Source organism: Monopterus albus, unplaced genomic scaffold, assembly GCF_001952655.1.
Source record: "Monopterus albus unplaced genomic scaffold, M_albus_1.0 scaffold1.1, whole genome shotgun sequence".
Lineage (NCBI taxonomy): Eukaryota > Metazoa > Chordata > Actinopteri > Synbranchiformes > Synbranchidae > Monopterus > Monopterus albus.
In genome coordinates, this window is record NW_018127881.1 from 1,199,801 (window position 1) to 1,221,972 (window position 22,172).

General features: G+C 39.9%; 4 protein-coding genes across 11 annotated transcripts in view; 1 reads left to right on the plus strand and 3 right to left on the minus strand.

The window, feature by feature from the left end:
* LOC109955638 (mitogen-activated protein kinase kinase kinase 12) overlaps window positions 1-4,348 on the plus strand; it is a 16,006-nt gene extending 11,658 nt beyond the window's left edge. Inside the window, exons 8-14 of the mRNA XM_020592044.1 lie at window positions 1,042-1,151; window positions 1,300-1,416; window positions 1,783-1,920; window positions 2,102-2,801; window positions 3,325-3,392; window positions 3,752-4,052; window positions 4,230-4,348. Of these exons, the coding sequence (XP_020447700.1) occupies window positions 1,042-1,151; window positions 1,300-1,416; window positions 1,783-1,920; window positions 2,102-2,801; window positions 3,325-3,392; window positions 3,752-4,052; window positions 4,230-4,316 (1,521 nt within the window). The 3' untranslated portion in view covers window positions 4,317-4,348. The remainder of the gene's footprint in view (window positions 1-1,041; window positions 1,152-1,299; window positions 1,417-1,782; window positions 1,921-2,101; window positions 2,802-3,324; window positions 3,393-3,751; window positions 4,053-4,229) is intronic.
* A 1,961-nt stretch (window positions 4,349-6,309) lies between these two features.
* On the minus strand, window positions 6,310-16,610 carry LOC109955708 (poly(rC)-binding protein 2). 7 transcript variants are annotated; one of them, XM_020592575.1, is made up of 13 exons: window positions 16,291-16,591; window positions 14,803-14,930; window positions 14,116-14,139; window positions 13,994-14,026; window positions 13,720-13,836; window positions 13,491-13,622; window positions 13,242-13,370; window positions 12,866-12,940; window positions 12,143-12,184; window positions 10,893-10,992; window positions 10,624-10,676; window positions 10,189-10,358; window positions 6,310-7,526 (listed from the first exon to the last, which is right to left on the minus strand). In XM_020592575.1, exons 2-13 carry the CDS (start codon window positions 14,869-14,871, stop codon window positions 7,490-7,492), a joined length of 981 nt encoding a protein of 326 aa, XP_020448231.1. In that variant the 5' UTR covers window positions 14,872-14,930; window positions 16,291-16,591; the 3' UTR covers window positions 6,310-7,489. The 7 variants fall into 7 exon arrangements, with proteins under 7 accessions (XP_020448231.1, XP_020448313.1, XP_020447973.1 ...); XM_020592657.1 differs by having other exon boundaries at window positions 10,893-10,965; window positions 16,291-16,590; XM_020592317.1 differs by lacking the exon at window positions 6,310-7,526 and adding an exon at window positions 7,584-9,552 and having other exon boundaries at window positions 10,893-10,965; window positions 16,291-16,610.
* prr13 (proline rich 13) lies at window positions 14,917-18,866 on the minus strand. Its single transcript, XM_020609824.1, has 4 exons — window positions 18,826-18,866; window positions 18,269-18,732; window positions 16,291-16,435; window positions 14,917-14,930 (listed from the first exon to the last, which is right to left on the minus strand). Exons 1-4 carry the CDS (start codon window positions 18,839-18,841, stop codon window positions 14,917-14,919), a joined length of 639 nt encoding a protein of 212 aa, XP_020465480.1. The 5' UTR covers window positions 18,842-18,866.
* Window positions 18,867-20,812: 1,946 nt separating this feature from the next.
* The window catches only part of LOC109953038 (anti-Muellerian hormone type-2 receptor), a 7,186-nt gene continuing 5,826 nt past the window's right edge, over window positions 20,813-22,172 (minus strand). Inside the window, exons 9-12 of one of the 2 annotated variants that reach the window (XM_020589353.1) lie at window positions 21,877-22,019; window positions 21,518-21,674; window positions 21,216-21,352; window positions 20,813-21,109 (exon numbers count right to left, since the gene is read on the minus strand). In XM_020589353.1, coding sequence (XP_020445009.1) covers window positions 20,996-21,109; window positions 21,216-21,352; window positions 21,518-21,674; window positions 21,877-22,019 — 551 coding nt within the window. In that variant the 3' untranslated portion in view covers window positions 20,813-20,995. The remainder of the gene's footprint in view (window positions 21,110-21,215; window positions 21,353-21,517; window positions 21,675-21,876; window positions 22,020-22,172) is intronic. The other variant, XM_020588751.1, reaches the window with a different exon arrangement.

The window sequence follows — 22,172 nt, forward strand, 5'->3', positions numbered from 1 at the left end:
CCCCACCCCTTCCCCCGTCTGTAGCCTCCGTTTCTCTCCTCTTTGCCCCATAATGGATTTTTCTTGTGACGTTAGAAAGAAGTATTTGCTGCTGGAGTGTATTGATTGCTTTAATGGCAGGGAGCAAAGAGAGGGAGAGAGAGAGAGAAAGAGGGGACTGGAGACATAGAAGAGTGCACACAGAGTCCATTAGCTTAATAAGAAGAGCATAACTCGCACAGACAAAAATACACAAGCACATGAAGTACACACACATACATGCGTGTGCACACACTTATATATGACTTCCTTTGTCCTCTGATATGACAGGTATCAGATAACAGCTGCCATGCTCCACTGAGTACAAGAAAATGCAGCGTGGGCATTTTCTTGTGTGTTCATGTCATGTCAGTTCATGTTCAGTTTTGCTCTCTGTGCATTGATTATCATCTGACAGCTTAATGGGTTTCATTTCAATAATACACATGAAGCTTAGACTCTGCAAATTAAGAGCTTTCTACTAGATCAAGATGCAGTGAAATTAAATCTCATTATTCATATGGTTTGCTGTTAATATCATTACTCAAATGAAGTTGAGTCATACTTTATTAGTGCAATGGAAAACACAGGAATGGCAGAATTTTCCAAGTGAACAAATGTAATAAAATATAACTTAAAAATAAGTGCTTACAAATTGTTATACATTCTGATGTCAGCTACAAATGATCTTGTTGTACATTTCTGTCATGTGTAGACTCCTGATTGGTGATTCACACTGTTTATTGTGCTGTTTTTACAGGCAGTTATGGCTATTTTGAGTTGTTGTACTGATGTATATAGGACGCAGTTAATCACAGTGGTAGTAGTAGTAATATTAATAGTGGGAATCATATTGGGAATAGAAGCAGTAGTGTTGGCAGTAGTATATGGAATATGTCTCAACCACAGACATAAGGATAAGTGTAGAGATGTTTTTATTTTTAACTGTAAAATGGTAAAATGTTTAGTTATTGTAAGTCACATTAATACCTGCTCTGATGGATGTTTTGTGTGTCCCACCAGGCGGAGTGGAGAGACGAGGTGAGGCACCACTTTGAGAAGATCAAGTCTGAGGGCACGTGTCTTCATAGGCTGGATGAGGAGCTGATCAAACGACGCAGAGAAGAACTCAGGTTAGCCGAGCAAATGCAATGAGGACACAAAATGAGAATGATCATAGGAGGAGAAGCTAAGTGTTGAGAATTTGGTAGTGGAAGAGTGGTTACGGGTACGGTAGCGTCTGTGTATTTATGTTCCTCTCAACATTTACCCTCCACTCAGACATGCACTGGACATCCGGGAGCACTATGAGAGGAAACTAGAGAGAGCCAACAATCTCTACATGGAGCTCAGTGCCATCATGCTGCAGCTGGAGATCAAAGAGAAAGAACTGCTCAAGTATGAAAACACAGACAATGAGTTGTATTTACATTCTGTTCTAAGTAACAGACAAATCCGCTCATGGTTAGAAACAACAGACATAGGGGTTGTATATTGTATTAAAGTCCTACTTTCTACAGAATTGTAACATTACACCAGTAACATAAAGAAAAAAATGGGTTTAATAAATCAAATCCAGTGCACTAACAGCTGGTTGGTTGAACAGTGTATTTGTAATGATAGCGAAATGGAAGGTTCATCCATAATGTGAAACAAATGGCCATTATATCCAGTCAAACAAGGTCATTGCATGTAACAAAGTGCTCTCTCGTGCCTATCCTTTGAAATTCATTAAACAAATATTGGCTTGTGTTGAAACATCAGGAGGGAGCAGTCACTGGACAAGAAGTACCCAGGCTGCTTCAAGCACCACAGTCCCAGGCAGTCAGCCTCCTACAACTCCATGGAGAAACTCATGAAGAAACGCAACGTACCTCAGAAACTACCCTCACACAGCAAGAGGTGAGACAGGAATGGTGTCTTTCATATCTGTAGCATTTACATATGGATGGTTTGAAGACGCTGCACATGAATATTACGTCCACCCCAAAGCTATGTTAACTGATATAGAAGAAAAAAAATTGTTGAAGAATTTAATCTTCCAATTTGTTTTTTAAGTTAATTCTGTCTCTGTCCATTACAGACCAGACTTACTAAAGTCAGAGATCATCCTCCCCAAACTGGACTCATCCATGACCCAGGTCACAATCCCCAACAAAGGCTCTACCTCCCCTGGCCGCTCACGCCGGGGAAAACCCCGCTACAGAAAGGCTGGAAAAGGCAGCAGTGGGGACTTGGCTCAGCTAAAAGCTACCCTGTCTTCATCTTTAGCCATGGTCAATGCCACATCCTCTGTTCCCAGCAGTAAGCACCATCTAGATCCAAGTGCAGCCCTCAGAGGCTTGCAGCATGACCTGCTGCTCAAGAAGATGTCCTCCTCTAGCCCTGATCTCATTTCAACCACCCTGGAAGCTGAAGGCCGGAGAAAGGGGCAGGTGAGGCCAGGGCTGGACAGAGCGGGCAGTCAGAGTGCCTCAGCCGGTCTGGGGGAGAGCAGAAGGACTGAGGGGCCAAATGTGGGTATAGGGACAGATGACCTGGTAGAAACACCTCCACGCAGTGACACGCCTAGCGAAGATGCAGCTTCTATTCCGTTCTCCAGTAGCCCTGACTCGCCATGTGGCAGAAGGGCAGCTTCAGGCAGGGCGTCTGTGCTCGGGAGCCCCCATGTCCCCCAGGAAGGCGAGGAGAAGGAGGATGGGACAGTGATCACGCGCTCACCCAGAAGTCAACGCCTCACACCTGCAGCACTGCTATATCGGGCAGCAGTCACACGGAGTCAGGTGAGACTTCGACAGCAATGACAAATTACGTCTACTGACTGTGGCCCAGTTTCATAAAATTATTTTGACTTCTGCCTTGAAAGGAAGCAAATATTAATTAGCACTAAGATGCTCTGGAGAAATCAAACCCTTTTATATTTCATTTGCTGTCAGTTAAGCAACATGCAGTGTTCAGATCAGTATTTCAAAGAGATGTGTTAATAAAAGAGATGGTGACTTTACTCTGCAGATCAGAGACAATAAGTTCCCTCCTTTCAACAGTGTTGACTCAACTTCAATAACCATACTTGTACACTCATATTTACCTAAGCCTCTGTGCTCATGATCCACTCACACAGGTGTTTACAGTTATTTCAGTGAACCTCAAGGTGGGAGATCTCAAAACCTCTACTGGCTTGGTTTTCTAACAGTGGTATGTTTCCAGAGTGTCATCAAGGGTAGATGATGGCTCAGGAGTGTTGGCAGGATGGTGGGCAGGTAAACAGGTAAACATTGATGTTTCATACTTAAATATTCTTCACAGAGACGTGGATTGTCATCAGAGGAAGAAGAAGGAGAAGTGGACAGTGAAGTGGAGTTGCCAAGAAGAAGGTAAGAGTTGTTAAACATAAGATACACAGTAAGTAAGTAAGACCAACCTACAGTAGTTACATTTAAATCTGTGTATCTGTGCAAAATGTTCATCACATTCCAAGCTCCCACCCAGTCGCACAGGTATTTTAATATATTTAGCCTGATTAGACTTCCTCTCAGACATCACACTAACTCCCCTGTTAGTTTGTTGTGCTTGTAAGGGTAAGAGAAATTAGACCTTTATAAATTCCCAGCGTGGCTTCACTTAACATGATTAACTTGAATAACTGCATCATGTTGAGTTTGTGTCTTTACTGAGAAGCACTTACAAAATCTTTATCAGTGTATTGTCTCTCTCCTATTGTGTTGCCTCTCAGGCGTCCTGTGAGCATGGCCAAATGTCAGTCGCTGTCCACCTTTAGCTCAGAGAACTTGTCGGTCTCAGATGGCGAGGAGGGAAATACGACTGACCACTCCCACAGTGGCACACCAGACGTGGTCAGCACCAACACTGATGAGCGTCTAGACGACAAGAGTGACGACCTGCTGTCTCAGGGATCAGAGATTCCCGCTGACCCATCTGACCCAACCCAGATGGGCTCCGACGGATTGTCTGAGAAGGAGGCTATTCTACGACAAGTCAAAACCCAGCTTACTTCAAATGACCATAATTATGAGGTAGGCAAAAAAAGAGTGGCTGAACAGAAAGAGACAAAATGGTAGTCAGATATACAGTATGGTATAGTGACATGCAGATTTAGGAAACTGATCAGTCGACAGATACTACAGAATGGTAAGAAAACACTACTTCATGTTGTTGTAACTCAAATAATTCATGCTTTTGCTCCAAACCAGGGTCAGTATGATGACTCGGACTGTGACAGTGCAGAGCTGGACCATTCAGGCAGTGCAGAGCCCAACCAACCTCCAACCAACTGGTGATAGCTTGACACCTCAACCCACTCTGAGAACTACAGAACATAGGAAACACTGAGTCATGATCAGGGACATTGTAGAGTGGCAAGAAGTGAAGGTCTGTCTCTTTCATCACAAGCAGGAATACAAATCAAATCCTTGGAAAATGGTGAGTGCACTCAAAGAACTGATACCCTGGAAAAACAGAAAAATCGTTCGTTTTGAGATAAATAAATCAATCAATGAAAGTGATTTGGGGCACAGAGTCAAGCTGCCTTTTATGTTCCATCCAAAGCAATTGTATGGCGCCTCAGCAACAGAGGCTTCAGTCAAGAGGCCATCTACACAGCCATCTTTTCATGTCCCGTGTCATCCTTCATGACATTTTTAATCTTACCTCTGTCACAAAAATGTGTCATATTATTTCAAGTTGTGTCATATGAGAATATGATTATGAAATCCGATCAGGGCTTCTGTTATGTTTGAATGTTTCGGCCACTGATGTTGCATCTTGCACTTAATTTATGAAATATCCCAATGTCCTCTTGATCATTGTGTCATATCCTCTCAAGACGTTATGCACTGAATAATTTATAGTTGATTTACAGTGAATTCACTGATATTTTTTTAAAAAACAAAGTTTACATTTTTCATTTGTGTTTACATTTTTTTATATTTGCAGCATGGGTTATATGTTGACATTTTCTACTTTTGTGTTTTAATATGAATGTAAATATGTGATGTAAAATGAACAAATTTTTAAAATGTGATTGTATAATTTAAAGGTGCTGATGTTTCTAATTAGGTGGCATTGCTCTATTTGAATTGGTAGTAGAATGTACTGTAGCTGCTGTTCATGTTTGAGCATCAAAACACACAGAACAACAACATGTGAACAAGGAAAAAGCAATATGTCTGCTCTGGTATGGTATGTCCTGTCAGGAAGCATATCTGGCTTTTATCAGGGTAGGTGTGCTTTTTTTTTTTTTATTAGCATTGCAGTGTTTACTGTATTAAATTGCAATACCAATTTGAAAATCCTATTCTGAGCATCAGGGGGTATATATAGCACCAGAAAAGTATGCCTGTTAAAAACTATGACTAGCCTAATGGGTATTTGTGAGTTAATAACTGTCACGCTGTGTAACTTAGACCCATCCATGAAGGACAAATGCGACAAGAAAAAGGAATGTAAATTTTTGGCAGACATATATTTAGAAATTCAAGTTTAATGACTGAAGGCAGATGGATGACAGGGACACAAAGTTCTCACAACTGAAAAATATGATTACATTCCTGGTTTTCTGCTTTGAGTTCAATTTGAAAGACAAGTAGCCACACTATGTTTTCAGTATGCTAGCATAGAGATCACTTTATGAAAACAAGCTCTTGATTGTAGTCATGATTTGTCCACTTTGTTGCTGGCTACCTCCAAAATAGCAGGTTGGATGGTGAATCTTTACAAGCCCACAGTCTACTTTAACGGGTTAGAAAAAGATCCCTCTGACATTGTCCTTGCCAGTTGCAATTTTGGCCATGTAAAGGCTCCTTCATAATTAACAGTATAATACATAAAACTATAGTTTTGATGTACTTGTGTCCCTTGACATACTACAGTAAGGTGGAAATGGTTCAATCTGACTACACAAGAACACATTACATCCCGTTCCATTAACTGATCAGATCTCAATCAATAAGCTAAAAATGGCAGCTTTTTTTAATCCAATGGCAATTTAAAGTTAAAATTTCTAAGGCATGTTTTAAAACTAAAGATCCTCCTGCATATACAATGTTGCCAAAACATAACTACTGCCCTCTAGTGTCACAATGGTGGCGGTACCGGTGACTGAAACAACCCGGTATGAACTCAAATGTTTGCTTTTTATACAGCATTATTCTTAACTGTGCAATAAATATATTTAAGGAACCTTCTAAAATAAAAGCAAACCTGGAAAATTTCAATTTGTGTTCGATATACTGTGAACAGTGACAGAAATTCTCAAGACAATTTGTGGTTTGAGCATTTCACGTCTTTATTTCTGTATTTTTTAAACAAGGTTGTGGCACCCAAGTCTACAGTCTCAAAAACGTGCACAAAAGTTTTTTTGTTTTCTTTCCTGCAAATAAAAAATAAAATAAATTGACTTGAGCAAAGAAAATAGCAAGAAACTAGTGCTAACTCACAACCTAGTTCCAGAGTTTCAATGATTTCAATTCTTAGCCTCATCACATTTAATAGACAGATCTGTCAGTGTCCAGGAGTTAATCCCCATTTGGTAGTTAAAAAAAATATTTCCTCCTTTTAAAACAAATATTTCATCTTTTTTTTTATTTTTTACTATATATCAGTCTTTACAAAAAAAGGGAGGAGAGCCCTCTGCATCTGATCCCTTGAGCCAAACCCAAATCCCCAAAACCTCCCATCCCAGCAAAACATCAACATATGACCTCAGGACCAGGAGAAGGGGGGGTGGGGAGAAAAAAAACCCCCCAAAAACAAACAGGAATGGCATGTTAAAGGGGGAAGAGAAAAAAATGACATGTGTAATAATACACATTTTAAATTATCTGGATAAATTCAACTGAGTGTTAGAACATTTGTCATTACCAAATATAGTTAGTGATGTGACCTTAGCTACGTGTTCTCCTCAGTGACACGAGTAATTCATATTACAAGCACTTCATTTGAAAAGGTGACAAACAGGGAGAATGCTGAATATATAAAGCAAGTGAGTACAGACGTGAACTGGACAGACTCGGTGAGGAAAAAGAAGGTGTATATAAACAGAATAAAACAGACACTATTCTTATTTTGATAATTTTCATTTTTCAAAGAAAAAAAAAATGACTGTACAGAACTAAACCTATCTATTCAGAGTTTTCCAACTCTACAACTCTGTGATGGCAAAGAAAGAAAAGAGAAGAGAGGGATAGAAAATAAAGTCAGATAACAAATCATTAAAACTTTAAACTTGACCCAAAAGGGGGAATTAAAATCCTCATTCTTTGCTTATTCTGACTAAAACCAAAACAAAGAAAATAAATAATGAGCTCAGGCGATCAAATCAGTGGCAGTTGACATTATTTCAAATGAGGAGGTGGTGGTGTAATATATAAACCCTTAGGTCGGACAGTTGCATTGACTGCTTTATGGTAGCCGATGATATAAAAGTGAGATTTAGTGCAGTTGCAGTGTCTTATCAGTTGGCTGCCAGTCCTGTGGCCTCAGAAGAAAGCCTGGAGAAACAGACAGGGAGACACCCGGAGACCAGGGAGGGAGAGAGAATAAGGCATGCAATCAGACAGACAAGATTAAATGTCAACCTCATTTACTGTACATTACATTATTATAATAAAACTCTATAAGAAGTCCATCTGGATTTATTTAATGAGAAATGTATGCTCTGACACAGAAAAAGGTCTTTAGAGGTCCCGTTTGTCGGCTTGTCTGTCAGATACTTAATGTTATAGTAACAGAGCTGCTATGCACTTTTATGCTTTCTTGCCAAACGTTAGATAAGTTCAACACCACTCTCATGCCTGTACACTAAAATGTAAAGCCAGCCACAGCCAGCTACAGCCAGTCACAACTAGATCTACCTACCAGCATCTCTAATGCTCAAGAATTAAAACACTGGGTACAGTTCATGTCTCTTATAAGATTGTTCCTTGGTCAACCGAGCACATAGGGTATTTCAAAGGTGTATCTCAATTGCCTTATTTTTTTCGTTCCTCGATCCTCACTCAACCTGGAGTTTGTTCCGGTCCACCGTGATGAAAGAACTTTATTTATGCTCTGAGGAGTGAGGAGGCTGCCTGGAGGAGCTATAACCGAGGATACACAAGTGTATCCTTTGCGGAAGTCTGTTGCGGATTGCCACGTCCCTTTGTTGGAACTCAGTCTGTGATTGGACGCTTCACCTGAAGGCTCGAGGAAAGCACGTCTCATGTCAGTTCCTGCATCTTACATTTTCCTTGCGTCTTACATGGGAGGGGAAAAAATGCGAGTGAGGGAAACGACAGTGCTTAAAAGAGACTTGGAATGTGCCCACAGTCTTCTTTATTTCTTCTGTAGAGAAACCAAAGTGTAAAAACCACACTTGTGCTTTTACAGGAAAATGGCCACACCAAGAAACAGCCTGGCACATAATCACCCCCCTCCTCCATTCGGTGTTGAGGCCAATATAAAGTAACCAGCTGCAAGCTCAAGCTACAAATTTACTGTATAGATATGACAGTGGTATTGATCTTATTTAACTCCATGAAGAATTAGCTGAAGCTAAACTGGCTGTATATTTCTGTTCGTATCAACAACATCTAAGATGATAATTTGGTGCCTTTGATACCTGAGGGCAGATTTACTTAGAATTGAAACTGTTCCTTACATAAACACAAAAAATGTGATACATATAATCTCCAACATGACAACTAACAACAGTCACTTAAAACTCACTACAAGAAAATCTATTTCCATAAATACAAGGTGACATCTTAAAGAGAGCCGCTACCTGAGCAGAGCTTACACAAAGAGAAATGCTTCAGTATATCAGTGACATAATTCACTGTCCATGCCAAGTTTAAAGTCATTTAAAAATATAATGCACTCAACATGTAATTTCTTTAGGAGACAGGCCAAATCAAGCTACAGATATCTAGTTTATAAATATGGCAGCGACCATGTGTCTGGCCATGTAACATTTGTGTGTTTTCTGTAGTAAGCATGGCATGGCACAGCCAGATACAAAAGCAAGTGCAGGTACAGACAACAAAGAGCATTGTCAGTACTTTAGTAGTAGATGACTTGTGTTTCTTTCATTAGTAAGGGGAGAGCCTTCGCCTTTTTGACTTGGAGCCCAGCTCTGGGGCGATTTTGGGCTCAGTGGGGATTGGGTGTGTGGGGTTACTGGCCCCGCTGACAACATGGAGGGCCAGGAGAGGGAGGGGCTTGAGACTGAGGAGACTTGACACACAGGCGGGAGAGCTGTGGAGCAGGGAATCAGTGGAGGAGGAAGAGGAGGAGGAAGAGGAGGGAGGAGGCGGCCCTGAAGCCAACAAGGACAGAGGAATGGAGGCTGAGGGGGGCACCACACAGGAGGTAGAGGAGGAGGAAAAAGAGAAGGAGGAAGTAGCAGCAGAGGAGGTGGTGGTGGTAGTGGTAGTAGTAGTAGTAGTAGTAGTAGTAGTAGAGGTGGAGGGAGGGCACAGGCTGGTCTGTTCAGGGTTCAAGGAGGAGGAGGAGGAGGGAGGTTTAGAGGACTCTACACTGTAGAAAGAGAGACAAGGAGAGAGGGACAACACAGTCGGGATGGGTCACAGGGCAGGCTGGTGGTGAGCAATGAGTGGGGGAAAGTTAGGGGTAGGAGGAGTGGTGGGGTGTGGGGGAATCACTCAGGGATGTGACCAAAACACAGGACAACAAACTTCATTAAAAATGAATGCCTTACTTAAATGTCAAAAAAATCAAAGATAAACAATTATTATAAAAATACATGTATAGCTACAGTAGAAAATGGGGAATAAACAGTTCTTAAATATTGTACAATACCCAAACTACAACATTTGATGCATTGCACACATATTCATGAAGGCCAATTATGCATTTGCATATGACATTAGGCATTCTTTTATTACTGTATCATTAAACATTAGAAGGACTGAAATATGAGAGCCCAGCACAACAGCCTGGGAGAGGACCAAATTTAGAAAATAATGAAAGTAAAACACTAGTTATGCCAATAACTTTTTTCTTTCACATCTGTAGTCAACAATTTAATCAGAACAGCACTGATCCAGCCAAATCTGACTTAAAATCACTAACTAAATGTAATGTGTAATGCAGTGCTCTGACTGAAAGAATCACCTGTCAGGAGCCAACACAGTCTACAATTGGTTATCTCACCTGGCGTTGATGAGGTACTCCGCCAGACTGATACTGGCAGGTGAGCCTGTGATGGTGACCTGACGATCAGTCGATCCATCCACTGGATTCGCAATCTTGATCTGGGCGCCTGACATTTGTCTGATCTCATTGATCTTGGCTCCCTGGCGGCCAATAATGCACCCAATAAGCTACAGTGGAAAAGGAGAAAAGTTAAGCTTACTAGACCATAAATAACATAATCACCACTGACCTCTGATAGTAACTTTAAATTAAAAGGCCTGAATAAAGAATTTTATACCATACAACTTTTTTTTTGTACTTTTTTGGTTTTTAATCAAACTGCAATATTCTGACAGAGATGGTCAACACTGGGCTCAAATTGGTTTAGTTGAATGACCAGAAAGCATTCCCTTACTTTGACAGTGGCAACAATTTACTTCTTGACAAACTTACATCATTTGGAATAGTCATCTCATGGGAGCTGGTTTGAGCAGAAGCATCTATCCCTGAAAATAAATGAACAAGGAAATAAAGGTAAAATAACCAATACAATGTGTTGAAACAGTCAAATCAAGCTATATGTATATTATAGAACATCAAATGTTGCTATTAACCAATTTAGGGTTTTTTAAGGCTAATAAGCCTAAATAAGTGAAAACGTTTGAAGCTCCAGATTTGGGGTTGCATTCACAGGCAGCATGGGGTCGTATCCTGCTGCATACCAGTAAATCCCTGGTTGCTTGGCGCGATGGGGAAGGGGCTCTGCTGCATAGCCAGCTGGTGAAGCTTGGTAAGCTGTGGGGAGATAGCAGCAGAGGAAGACTGTGAGAGTGAGAGGAGGAGGCAGGGAGAGAAGTGGGGGAAATACAGGAAGAGGGGAAAAACAGAACAAAACAAAAAAAAAAAAATCACAGTCAGTACAGACAGCTACTAAACAAACTGCAACAGAACAAAAGATTTTATACAAATCACTCAGTACTGTGGTGTGTAGGTAGATCTCTTATCCTTTCACAAAGCTCTTCATGGACCAATGGTCTCTGGCAGTCAGTGTGTTATGACCTCTCTATGTAGAAAACCCATAGGTATTCCACAAAAATGCAGGCTGCATCTCTTGGCAATGCTTTCTCCCCGTGTTCACGATCAGGGAAAAGTCACAATACACAAGAGAGGGAGCCCTCAATATGCAGGGGATTCCCTAAACACCAATACACAACCCAAACATAAACTGACACTTTACTAGTTATCACCAATATAGCAGGAAGGGAGGATCTGATGAGGTTTCTGCTACTTTAAAAAGCAGATTTTAGTTTCAATTAAAAAAAACTGCTGTAAGCAGTGACAGACTAATCAATCACACTGCTTTAAAAACATTTCTAAATTATATAAAAATGCTACTACATTATATCTGACTAATGCTTCTTTGCTCTCTCTCATCATATTCAGTCTATTGCATCCAATGTTCCTGAAGGTACATCTAAAGCTCATGAAAAGAAAAAGAAAGATCAACGCAAGTCAAGAGTCAAGAGACAAGTAAGTAGGGCACAAAGTCATAATGAACGGTTAATAAAAAGAGGATGAAAATGGACATGTTTATCTGAGACAGACTAATGAATAGAATATGTAAAAGGGAGAACAGAAAGAGTGAGCAGCAGGAGCAGATTATTATTATTCATGAACAGTGGAGAATCTGGACACAAACAAACAACAAATGTCAGTTTAGTTAACAACTGACTCCCAGTCAACTGAGGAACTACACAAACATTAAGTACTAACAACGCTGCTCTCTAAATGGTTACAAAATCTGATAATAGCAGGTCGAAGGGAGGCAAAATAAAATTAAATTACAGGGCAGGTTCGGCTACAGTTATAGCTGTTAAAAAAAAAAGGTGCGGGTGGATGGCTGCACATTTTGGAAGAGGACAGTTGTAATTACGGGTGGGAGCGGGTCATTAAAAATGTCTACTGCACTTACATCAGGCTGCGGAATCGCGTGCTGTCCTTGTACAGCATATGCCTGCAACAAATGAAAACAAAGCTTTCATAGGCCTCACATCGGATGTTGCCTGCCACCATACTTCTCTGGCTACATCCTTCTCATATACAAGTCTCTCTCCAAAACTCCAACACATCAAAAAGCTTTTAGGAGCATCAACACACATGTCCAAAGTCTCCACATTTCTGGAAAAAGAGAAATCTTTAGAGAAATAAGAAGAATTAAGGAAAATCGGAAGAAGAGATGTTTTTGTTTTCAAGGAACAAAGGTGTTTAGTAAGATATAAGCCCTTGTGTTGCTAGGGCAAAAAGCACCAGGAAGCAATTTCAGACCAACAGTAGGAAAGAGAGAACCTCACTTCTGAAACCTAATGCTCAGAAAAATTAAACCAACTTTAGTGAATTATACAAACTAACTGTGGAGAAATTGTTTTGTGATCATCTGACCAAGCTGCTCATACCATTCTCAGCTGGCACAAGCAGCTCTTCTTAAAACTGTTATCTGAACCTAAATACCTTCAAAAGCTCCTGCTTTAAATGATTATTATGGTCTTGCCCATTCAAATGCAAATATCAAAACTGAATGTCTTTTCAGATGTTTATCATACTTGAAGTATATTCTGAGTTTTGCATCATACATTAAGAATTCTCACAAAAACCCAAATGACACTGCTGCACAAACACAGTGATGCATCCTATGTACCTGTCCACCTGCAAAGATGACGGGGGATCCTGAAGGCTTGGGCCGGTAGGGGATAGTGACCCCCTTAGGCGGAGACTGTAGAGAAGAAAAAGCATGTGTCATTATACAGTACACTTGTTAAAAACCTAGCCTAACATACTGGGTCAAAAACAGGCAAAGCTAACAAGTTTTGCTTTAGGAAATTATAGCCATGGTTAAAACTACCCAAAGCATCAGCCCCACTTCTGTCAATCAGCTTAAGACACCCCTGGTCCAAACTCAACCAAACTCAACACACAGCAGCCACAAGTCAAGAGATCACAGTATTTCACATCATTAATTTACAGGTCAACAGCTGCCACTTCATTTACTTTATTGCTTGTATGTGTCCGCTTACCTCAAGCATAACCACACAGATCTGCTTCACACACTCAATTATCGACTGGGGAGTGCCAGCGATGGTGATGGCACGCTCTGTGGAGTTGGGGAGCATGTCACCTGCCACTTGTACCTGAGCACCAGTTGACTGAAGCACACAAACACAGAAAAAAAAGTCTATAAGAATACAAGACCTTCTGAGTGTTTGATGTACTAAATACCACAGATATAAAGGTGGAGTGCACACGGTTTTGTATTACATGTATACCTCTCGAATTTCCTTGATCTTGCAGCCACCTTTGCCAATGAGGGAGCCACACTGGCTGGCAGGCACCACAATGCGTAGAGTCACTGGGGGCTTGCTGGTAGCTGTGCTGTTTGTCATGGAGCTGCTTATGTCCTGGCAAAAATATGAGGAATAGAGATTCATCCACTTGGTGTTCAGGCTGGCTGCTGCTGACCTAGGAATCTATTAGTCAGTGTAAACTGTGACCTACCTCTTCCAGCTTTTCAATGATCATGGAGAATGCTTTAAAGATGGCGGTGGTTGGACCTGCCAAAGTAATGATCCTCTCAGGACAATTGCCCTCAGAGATGTTGATGCGAGCCCCACTCTACAAGCAAAAGGAAAAGCAAGGAACTGAAAGAAGAAATTTGGAAGCCGTCTGATAGTAAAGACAAATTATGCAAATCTTCCAACAGTAACTTACTGCTACAGCCCATTGTACTGCACAAAGACTAAAGTAAAGAAATAGATATAAAAGGTCTCACCTCTTCTCTCATCTTCTTCACAGATTCACCTTTCTATTAGAGAACCACAAATTCACTGTCACTTAAAATGGCCAAATCTTCACATAATGACAAAGTTTCAATCATATCAAAAAGCTTCTTACCTTTCCAATAATGCTTCCAACTTCCTAGAGTAGAGAGAAAGATTCATAAGGCAGAGCAATCATCCTGTGCCCCTCTGTCATAAATTTCTTAGTTTTTATAGTCATTGGATATAATCCATTGTAATAATTAAGGATGCTAATCACTGATCTGGTACTAACCAAAGCCATGGGTCTGATTCATCATGACTTTCCCAGTTCTCTGCCAGTCAAGCAGACAGTATCTGTAGGCCACTAATGCCCTGCCAGTAAGGGAGCCTGTTTAACAATTGCTATAGGCTAGCAGAACCTTTGGAGGACCATTATTTGGATGCATCACATTTTGATGTGATGACAGTATAAATTGATAGTAGTCCAATTATGAAGCAGGCACTTCTTTCCCCAAGACATGCCAGACCTTGACAAGTATAACTCTGCTCCCAGTAAAGAAAAACACATTAATATTATAGCACAAGGAGTCCAACTTGAGATAACACATTTAGACAAGAGGATAACATTGTCTCTTAAGTGGGCACACCAGCAGAGTAAAATGCCAAAACACCATTCCACTTTTCTTTGAGATCACTGAATCATTACCCTTATGCATCACATCAAAGTCCCACCCTCTGAGGTCCCAGAGGAACTTCATATACATAAATATAAAATGACACTGTTAAAGTGCAGACTCAAGCAGCTGATGGGTGACCTCACCTTCCCATGCATGAGCAGCCTAATGGTGAGGGTGACATTGAGCCCTCCTTCAATCACACCGGAGTCCATAACTGCAATGCGATCTAACCGTCCGTACAGAACTGGGTTCTTTGGTCACTGAGATGAATCTAAAGGAACATACAGAAATATAGCAGATAAGAAATTATATGCCATGGATGACAAGACTGAAATGGAACTGAGTAAAGAAAAAAAAAACAACAACAAAAATACAAGGGGGTAATAAAAGTAAGATATGGCATGCGTCTATTTCATCTATGAACCTCATCTGTTAGTGATTTACATATGATAAACCGTGTGGTTAACACTGAAGGTCTCTCTCTGTAGCATAAAGTTTTAGCAACATATGTTCTCGTGTTAAGTTCTTCATTGCATTGACATCCTGGCATTGGCTAATATATTCTATATCTTTTTGGGGTTTCACAGTTAAGAAGACAAATACAACATTACTTTTTAGCGACAGATTTAAATATCCTCAGATAAATTATTTGAAAGTCCCTGGATTCTAGTTAAAGTTGTGTAATTAACACTTGTGACAAACCAAAACATTCAATTCAACCACTGCAGACCAGGTCACACTTTTTGGTTAAATGTGCAAGGCTGGGTAACAACACAAATTTCACCTTCGTAAATAAGCATTAACCTATTAAAATAAATACTTAATGTGTGTCATGGACTCTGCTAACGTTAAGGCTTATAAAAACTAATGCTTATAGCGATGGGTCCACTTTCCCTGTGCCAGCTACATGCTGGTAGTTAGATACATTTATTTTCAAACATCTAAATACCTCAACCCAAGTTATATTACTCCAGACAAGTGAATTAGCGCTGAATCCGTCTCAATGCTAGCTGTAAAACATATGGTCTGCGTGCTAACGATGCCTTCATTAGGTGGGGAACAAGTTTGTCAACAAATGTGCGGATAATAAAGCCCTCATTACCACAGTTAGACATATTTTTAGTAATACACATAAGAGTATGCTCGGCATGAAAGGCAAATATTAAGTTACTGCTTCACTTGTAGTGTTTAACTTAAAGTAAGTCCGTTTAACTACTAATGCTAACGCTTGTTGGAAGTCTGTTAGCCATTTAGCATTTTAGTCGATCGCTGTGCTGGGAAAATGAATGGAGCATGCGTGCACTATTTAGCAAAGCTAGCTAGTTAGCTTTATTTTTGAACGTTATGAATAGCTGAACAGATATCGCCATCCTTAATGTCATGATAATTAGCCGTCTGCTGATTAAATGTGTGCGCTACATAGAAGAGAATAGGATTTAAGACGACATTATCAAACTTCCACGTCGCTATTCTAAGCTAACCAAATCATTATGTAGGGAGACTGCGTACTCATCATCATGCGGCCTGTTAGCACGCTGGACAAGCAGCAGCTAGCTACTGGGCGCGATTTCTTTCCCCTACGTCTGACCATAACAACACATATAAAACCACCAAATCAAAATAAAACTCACCTGACTCGTGCGCTGATAAGTGATCGGGGGGAGGGTTGGGGTTGTAAGGGTAGAAGGGGAGAGGTTCGGGAGGGTAGAAACCCGGGGGAGAGTTTATAAAGGACTCGGGGAAGAGGGAAGAGTGATGTGAGATCGAGCTCCACTCCTTTACACAAAGACAACAAAATTATAACCTCTGAACTTTCCCCTTTCACCCAACCCAAACCGCTATGCTGGATTTGACCCGAAGACGTCCCAGAATTACGCCCCTAAAAGGATACATGTAGCACATTTGTGGAGCATTATGCTATAATATGGCAGGTTAAATGGAAGGAGGTCATAAAAAACTAGTTATTGCGCTGCACTATATAAATATTGTACGCAGTGGTTTAAAATGTCACAACAATAAGCCCTGCAAATTTTTACCCACATGTTTTATCCATTTTTAACCATAATCGCCAAATGGGAATATGTTTTGGTACCGATTCTAATATGTTCATGTTTACAAACTTAAATAATACACTTATTATAGCACTAGTGGACATAAAGTGTATTGCAATTTAATTCACAACAAGTTAAATGCCATCTTAGAGATATCACAGACTTTGCATCGACATCTATTTATTGATCAGGACAAACTGTCAGCCCTTAATATATAATTACAATTAGTGCAGATGTAAAGCAATGCAGAATAACATTAATTAGAAAAAAGATCAGTATGCATAAGTAAAGACAGAATTTGTAATACCACCACATCAAGTTTAATCTAGCTAGAAAAAGAATGTTTTTACACATTTCCTTTTATTAAAATAAAAATGTCAGCTTTTCTGTTAGATTAGCTCAGAAATGTCTTCTGAAATGTTCACACACACATACACACTAGTATATACACATATTGCTGTTGTACAGAAACCTCAGTTATAGAAGATTATAAACACCACAAACTGGAATAAATGAAACCAAATTTACATTCACTTGGGGGAATACCAATAATCATTAATGCTGTGGTGACACTAACAGCCTGTGTTCTTATTTTTAGTGTTATAAACAGTGCATATTAAGTATACTGCGTAAGGATGACATTGTGTGCTTATGGTTAATAATTAGGTTGCACTTTTGCAAAGCAGTGTTTTCTGTTATAGTCTTATCTTGTACTGGCTGGGCTCAGTCTTAGTCACTGCTGCTGCTGCTGCTGGTCATTCCTAAAAAAGAGGATTTCATTTTAGAAATGCAAAATTTAGAAGAAATGTCAGACTAGGTGAAATGCTGGGAATAACATTCCATTATTGAGAAGGTCATAGGAGTCAAAGTGGAATGAAGAATTATCTGGCTAGTGACTACAAATCTGTTGCTATAGACTGCAATGGATCATGGATTTTCAGTTTCATCTTGCCTACAATCTTCTCAGAAAATCTGAAAGAGATGAGGGTTAAGAAGTTTTAATCTGTATATTTTCTTCTCAGCTTGTTGCTTTTTCTGTATTATTCTCAATAAAATCTTTTTTCCTGGGCTGGAAAACAAACCCTTCCTAAAGTTGCAGGTGAGGCTGAGGAAAACTACATCCAGCACCCAATCAGGACAGGCACCCCACCGGGATGTGTGCTCTTCCCCCTGCTCTTCTACCTCTACATCAATGACTAATTCAGGGGACGTCTCTGTTCAACTCCTGAACTTCTGAATATGGAAGCTTTTCTGCCTAATATCAATAGATCGTGTCTCTCTCTCCTATTTTTCTATTTATCCGGATATTTCTCACATTCCTTCTCCTATTGATTACACATTTTTCCTATGATTACTCTAGGTTTTATTTAATTGTTGTATTTGTTGTGCTTACAAAGCACAATTTGAGCCTCTGTACCAGAGTCAGATTCCTTGTGTGTCTAATCATGCTTGCCCAGTAAAGTGCTATCCTCTTATCTTGTTTCAACATTAATAATGCTCCTGCAGGCAGGGCCATTTTAACTAATCTTACATGGTGTACCTTTAAACTCAGTCTTACCTTGCCATGTTTGTGGTGCCCATGCTTGTGCTCCTTATGTGCTTTCTTCATCTTCTTCTTCATCTTTTTGTCGGCTTTGTGTCCAGTCAAGCCCATTCCCATTCCTGCCAATCCTCCAGCTACTGCTCCACCCATCGCTCCATGATGATGATCTTTATGGTGGCCTTTATGGTGACCCCCTTTTGGAGAGTGTGGGTATTGGCATGGATGAACACCTGCAGGAGGGACTCCTGGAGCCACAGGATAAGAATAAGGCCCTGGAGCTCCGTAAGGCATTGCCCCTGGTGGTGCATTTGGTACCATGGCTGGGTTCATACCAGCTGGGTAGGGGCCAGGTGGGCAGGGGCCAGGTGGGCATACTGGATTTGAAGGTTGAGGGAAGACCCCTGGGGGAGGTACAGCTGGACTGTAGCCAGGAGGCGCAGCTGGACTGTAGGCAGGAGGGTAGATGGGGTTTGAAGGACCTGATACAAATACACACGTTCTTCAGAACACATGTATCATAAAACAAGTCATACATTATTTTGATTATGTGCTGATTATGTATGATATCTCACCTTGATTTGGCCACATGGTTTTTTTTTTTTTTTGTGAGCTGACAAGTGAAATATTTCAGGAGGAAGCCTGGGGAAACAATGAGAAAGTAAATGCAATGAATATTTGCTTAAGTAAAATGACATAACATGCAAAAAGCAATCTTTATTAAGGATATAACTGCAGAAAATTCAAATCATCTTAGCTTCTTCCCCATCCACTGCAATATTAAAAAGCTGGATCATAGTAATTCAATAGCCTCATATAACAGTAGGCTACTGTCAAGGACTATTTTGCTGGTATTACTCAAGTTAAAAATTTTAATAGTCTTTACATTTCTATCGTAGTCTTGCTGTTTTTTCACTTATATAACTTTAGGCCATGGCTATTATAACGTTAGGCTACAACGATAAAGTATAACGTCTAACTAGTGTTTTATTTCCCTAAACAACCACCTAACGCTAGGCAATTTCGAGGCACTTTTTCCATATGACTCTATTAATTTGACGTGACATTAATTACAAAAAAAGGGTAAACCTCATCAAACTGTTGTGGTTTCAGGTAGTTTAGTTCCACACACGCCACTTGTAACAGCTGTTTGTCAAGCTTTAGATTTGTTATCCTTACCGTATGAACCGAGCTCCGTCTGTTTGTCTTCCGCATTGAGCTACACGGAAGTAGTAAAAAAGCAGTAGGACGTCACGCCCATTGTTAAAGGCTACGCACGTTGCGCAAGTTTTAGGTTTTTTTTTTTTTTTTTTTTTTTTTTTTTTTTTTTTTTTTTTTTTTTTTTTTTTTTTTTTTTTTTTTTTTTTTTTTTTTTTTTTTTTTTAGTTTTAGTTTTTTTCCAATACTTTATTGAGGCATATGACAGTAGTTTTACATAAGCAAATAGATCGGAAACAAGAGGACTATAACATAAAATAAAGAACATAAAAACAAGGACAACATCGAAGCAGACAATGTGAACATGAAACTTTTAGGCCGCCAGGGGGTGACTTAATGGTACGCAAGTTTTAGGTGACAAGCTCAAGTTTCTGTAGTAAAAGATAGTAATAATGGAATTTATTTCCTCCCAACCATTGTCAATGATCTTTTTTTTTAAAGAAATTTTTAAAAAATCACTAAAATGGTCGCAAAAGTCGCTAAATCTAGCGATAAATTTTGCAACACTAGCTGTCTGAAATGACTACTCCAGTTCTGAAAAACTCTTCTTCTAACCTTTGCCAAGTGGCAGGCGGGGGCTACTGTATAAACCAATTCTTGAAAAAACAGGGCAGAGAATCTGAGACAATAACAGAAGCGCTGTAAGAGAGGGACCATGTCCAGTCCCGTTTTTACTTGAATTATCAAACATTGTGTGAAACCTTAGTTAATGCACCTTTAAACCTGGTCTCACCTCATGATGATGATGGTGATGCCCATGATGGTGCCCACATTCATACCCATAATCTTGCCAATAATGGTGCTCCTTACGCTCCTTCATCTTTTTGCCCACTCCAGCAGGATGTTTGTTGTGGACTTTATGGTGACCCCCCCTATTGAAGAAAGTAGGGATGGACCTGATTCTGAGTCAACACCTGCAAGAGGAACTTTCTGGTTTTGACTCAATTTAAGATTCTCCAACAGAATCGTAAGGCCACAAAGAGACCTAAATATTGGAAGTCAGTGGCTGACTGAACTTATTTTGTTATTGTGTTATTGATTAATTTACTTATTTACACCTGCTTTTGCCAGCTTATTGACTCGGCTTACTAGAGTATGTAGTTAAATGTGACATAGCCATCATTAACAGTAGGGTTAGTAAGTCAAAATGTCTGATGCGGAAAAAAATCCTGTTAAATTAAGTGTATCTAGTACTTGCAAGTATTTTTTAAAATTATTATTTAAATACAAAACCATAATCATCAGTTCTATAAAATTAAGCAAATAATACAAACCAACAATCCTCTTGTTTTTTTGTTTTGTTTTAAAAAAAAATCATTTCTATTATGACATTATATACATGGTTTTTAATTTTTCTATAATAAACATGGATTACAGTTTATTAAAACAATTTTGAATAGACAGATATTAATGGAAACCTGTTTAAATCAAAGGGCATAGCTACACAGTTAAACATGAAAAGCACACAAAGAAAACTGTGCAAATGCTTGATATGTAGACTACAGTAATTCAACCTGGGTGAAAACGTCATGGGAATAGTGAGCAAAGAGAGGCTAATCTGTCTACAACACATTGAGCAGTCAGCCGGGCTTCTGGGTCACAGTCCCAACAATCTTCCAGGAGCTCCTGCAGTTCAGATCCCTGTAAATTTGAACTTTAAGTCAGTACATTCACAAACCCAACTAACTATTGCTACAGTCAGCATGAAAACCATGTTTCCGTGTAAGAAGCACTAGTATAAGAATACCTGTGGCAGCAGCTTCCAGTGTACTGGCAAGGAAGGTCTCATTTCCATGTGAAAGACAAACTGGATGAGGCTCTCTAGTGTTACGTTGGCTCCCAGCTCATATTCATAGGGCAAAAGGTGCTGAGGAACAACACCACCTACAGATGGAGACAGTGAATTTCTACAGTTTTACATCACAGACAAAGTATGTCAAAACAGTACACAGCGATTACTCATATCACCCTGGAAGGGAATTCTGAATGATTGATGTGAATGATGGTCCTATCTATCTATCTAGATTAAGAAAGTTTAAGAAAGTTTACCCTCACATAAATCAGAGCAGTGCATCCAGATCTCCCACAGCAACAATGCCAAAGAATAGATGTCCCCCTGCATGAAACAGAAGCTGTTCTTTAGGTTTACAGAGCCTTCCAGGATCTCAGGGGACATGTACTGCAGCATGCCCATCTGAGAAGGATCCTGAAAATGGACAGAAATGTGAACTTCAACATGTTGTAATTCATTCTCAGAGAACAGGAAAATTTAATAGCCACAACTGCAACCATCCTGCACAAGTCACTTTTTACAGAATTTCTTTGATGAGGTGATAGTTCTCATAATTTCACTGTGCTGTGAATTCATATTAGTAAGTTGTGAGGTTGTGAGTCCACCTGCATCTCACCTCCATGATTGTAGTGTGGCTTCCTGAACAGGAATGCAGGATGGTGGAGCATCCAAAATCAGATAGGACACAGGTACCATCTGCTCTCACAAGCACACTGAAGCTGCTGAGGTTTCTGTGAGCCACAGGAGGTTTATGCGCACCTGCAAGACACGTGTAATTATAAAAAGAATCTTATTTGGCTCTTTAACTGCAGTGGACTTTATAGATAAAAAAGGCTCACTGTTCATTCATTAAGCCTGTTGCCTCCCCAGTGATGGGCAAGAGATGGAGCCACTACATATGACAGGACAGAT

What these genes read in the sequence shown, in the direction of transcription:
- LOC109955708 (XM_020592154.1), bottom strand. Translation starts at nt 14,871, where the DNA reads ATGGACTCCGGTGTGATTGAAGGAGGGCTCAATGTCACCCTCACCATT. An exon ending in TTGGAAGCATTATTGGAAAG is followed by an intron (nt 14,027 to 14,115) that starts GTAAGAAGCTTT and finishes GTTCTCTAATAG; the next exon opens with AAAGGTGAATCTGTGAAGAA. An exon ending in AAGCAACCAGGGATTTACTG is followed by an intron (nt 10,677 to 10,892) that starts GTATGCAGCAGG and finishes ATTTATTTTCAG; the next exon opens with GGATAGATGCTTCTGCTCAA.
- prr13 (XM_020609824.1), bottom strand. An exon ending in GGCACCACAAACATGGCAAG is followed by an intron (nt 16,436 to 18,268) that starts GTAAGACTGAGT and finishes CTTTGTGTAAAG; the next exon opens with GAGTGGAGCTCGATCTCACA.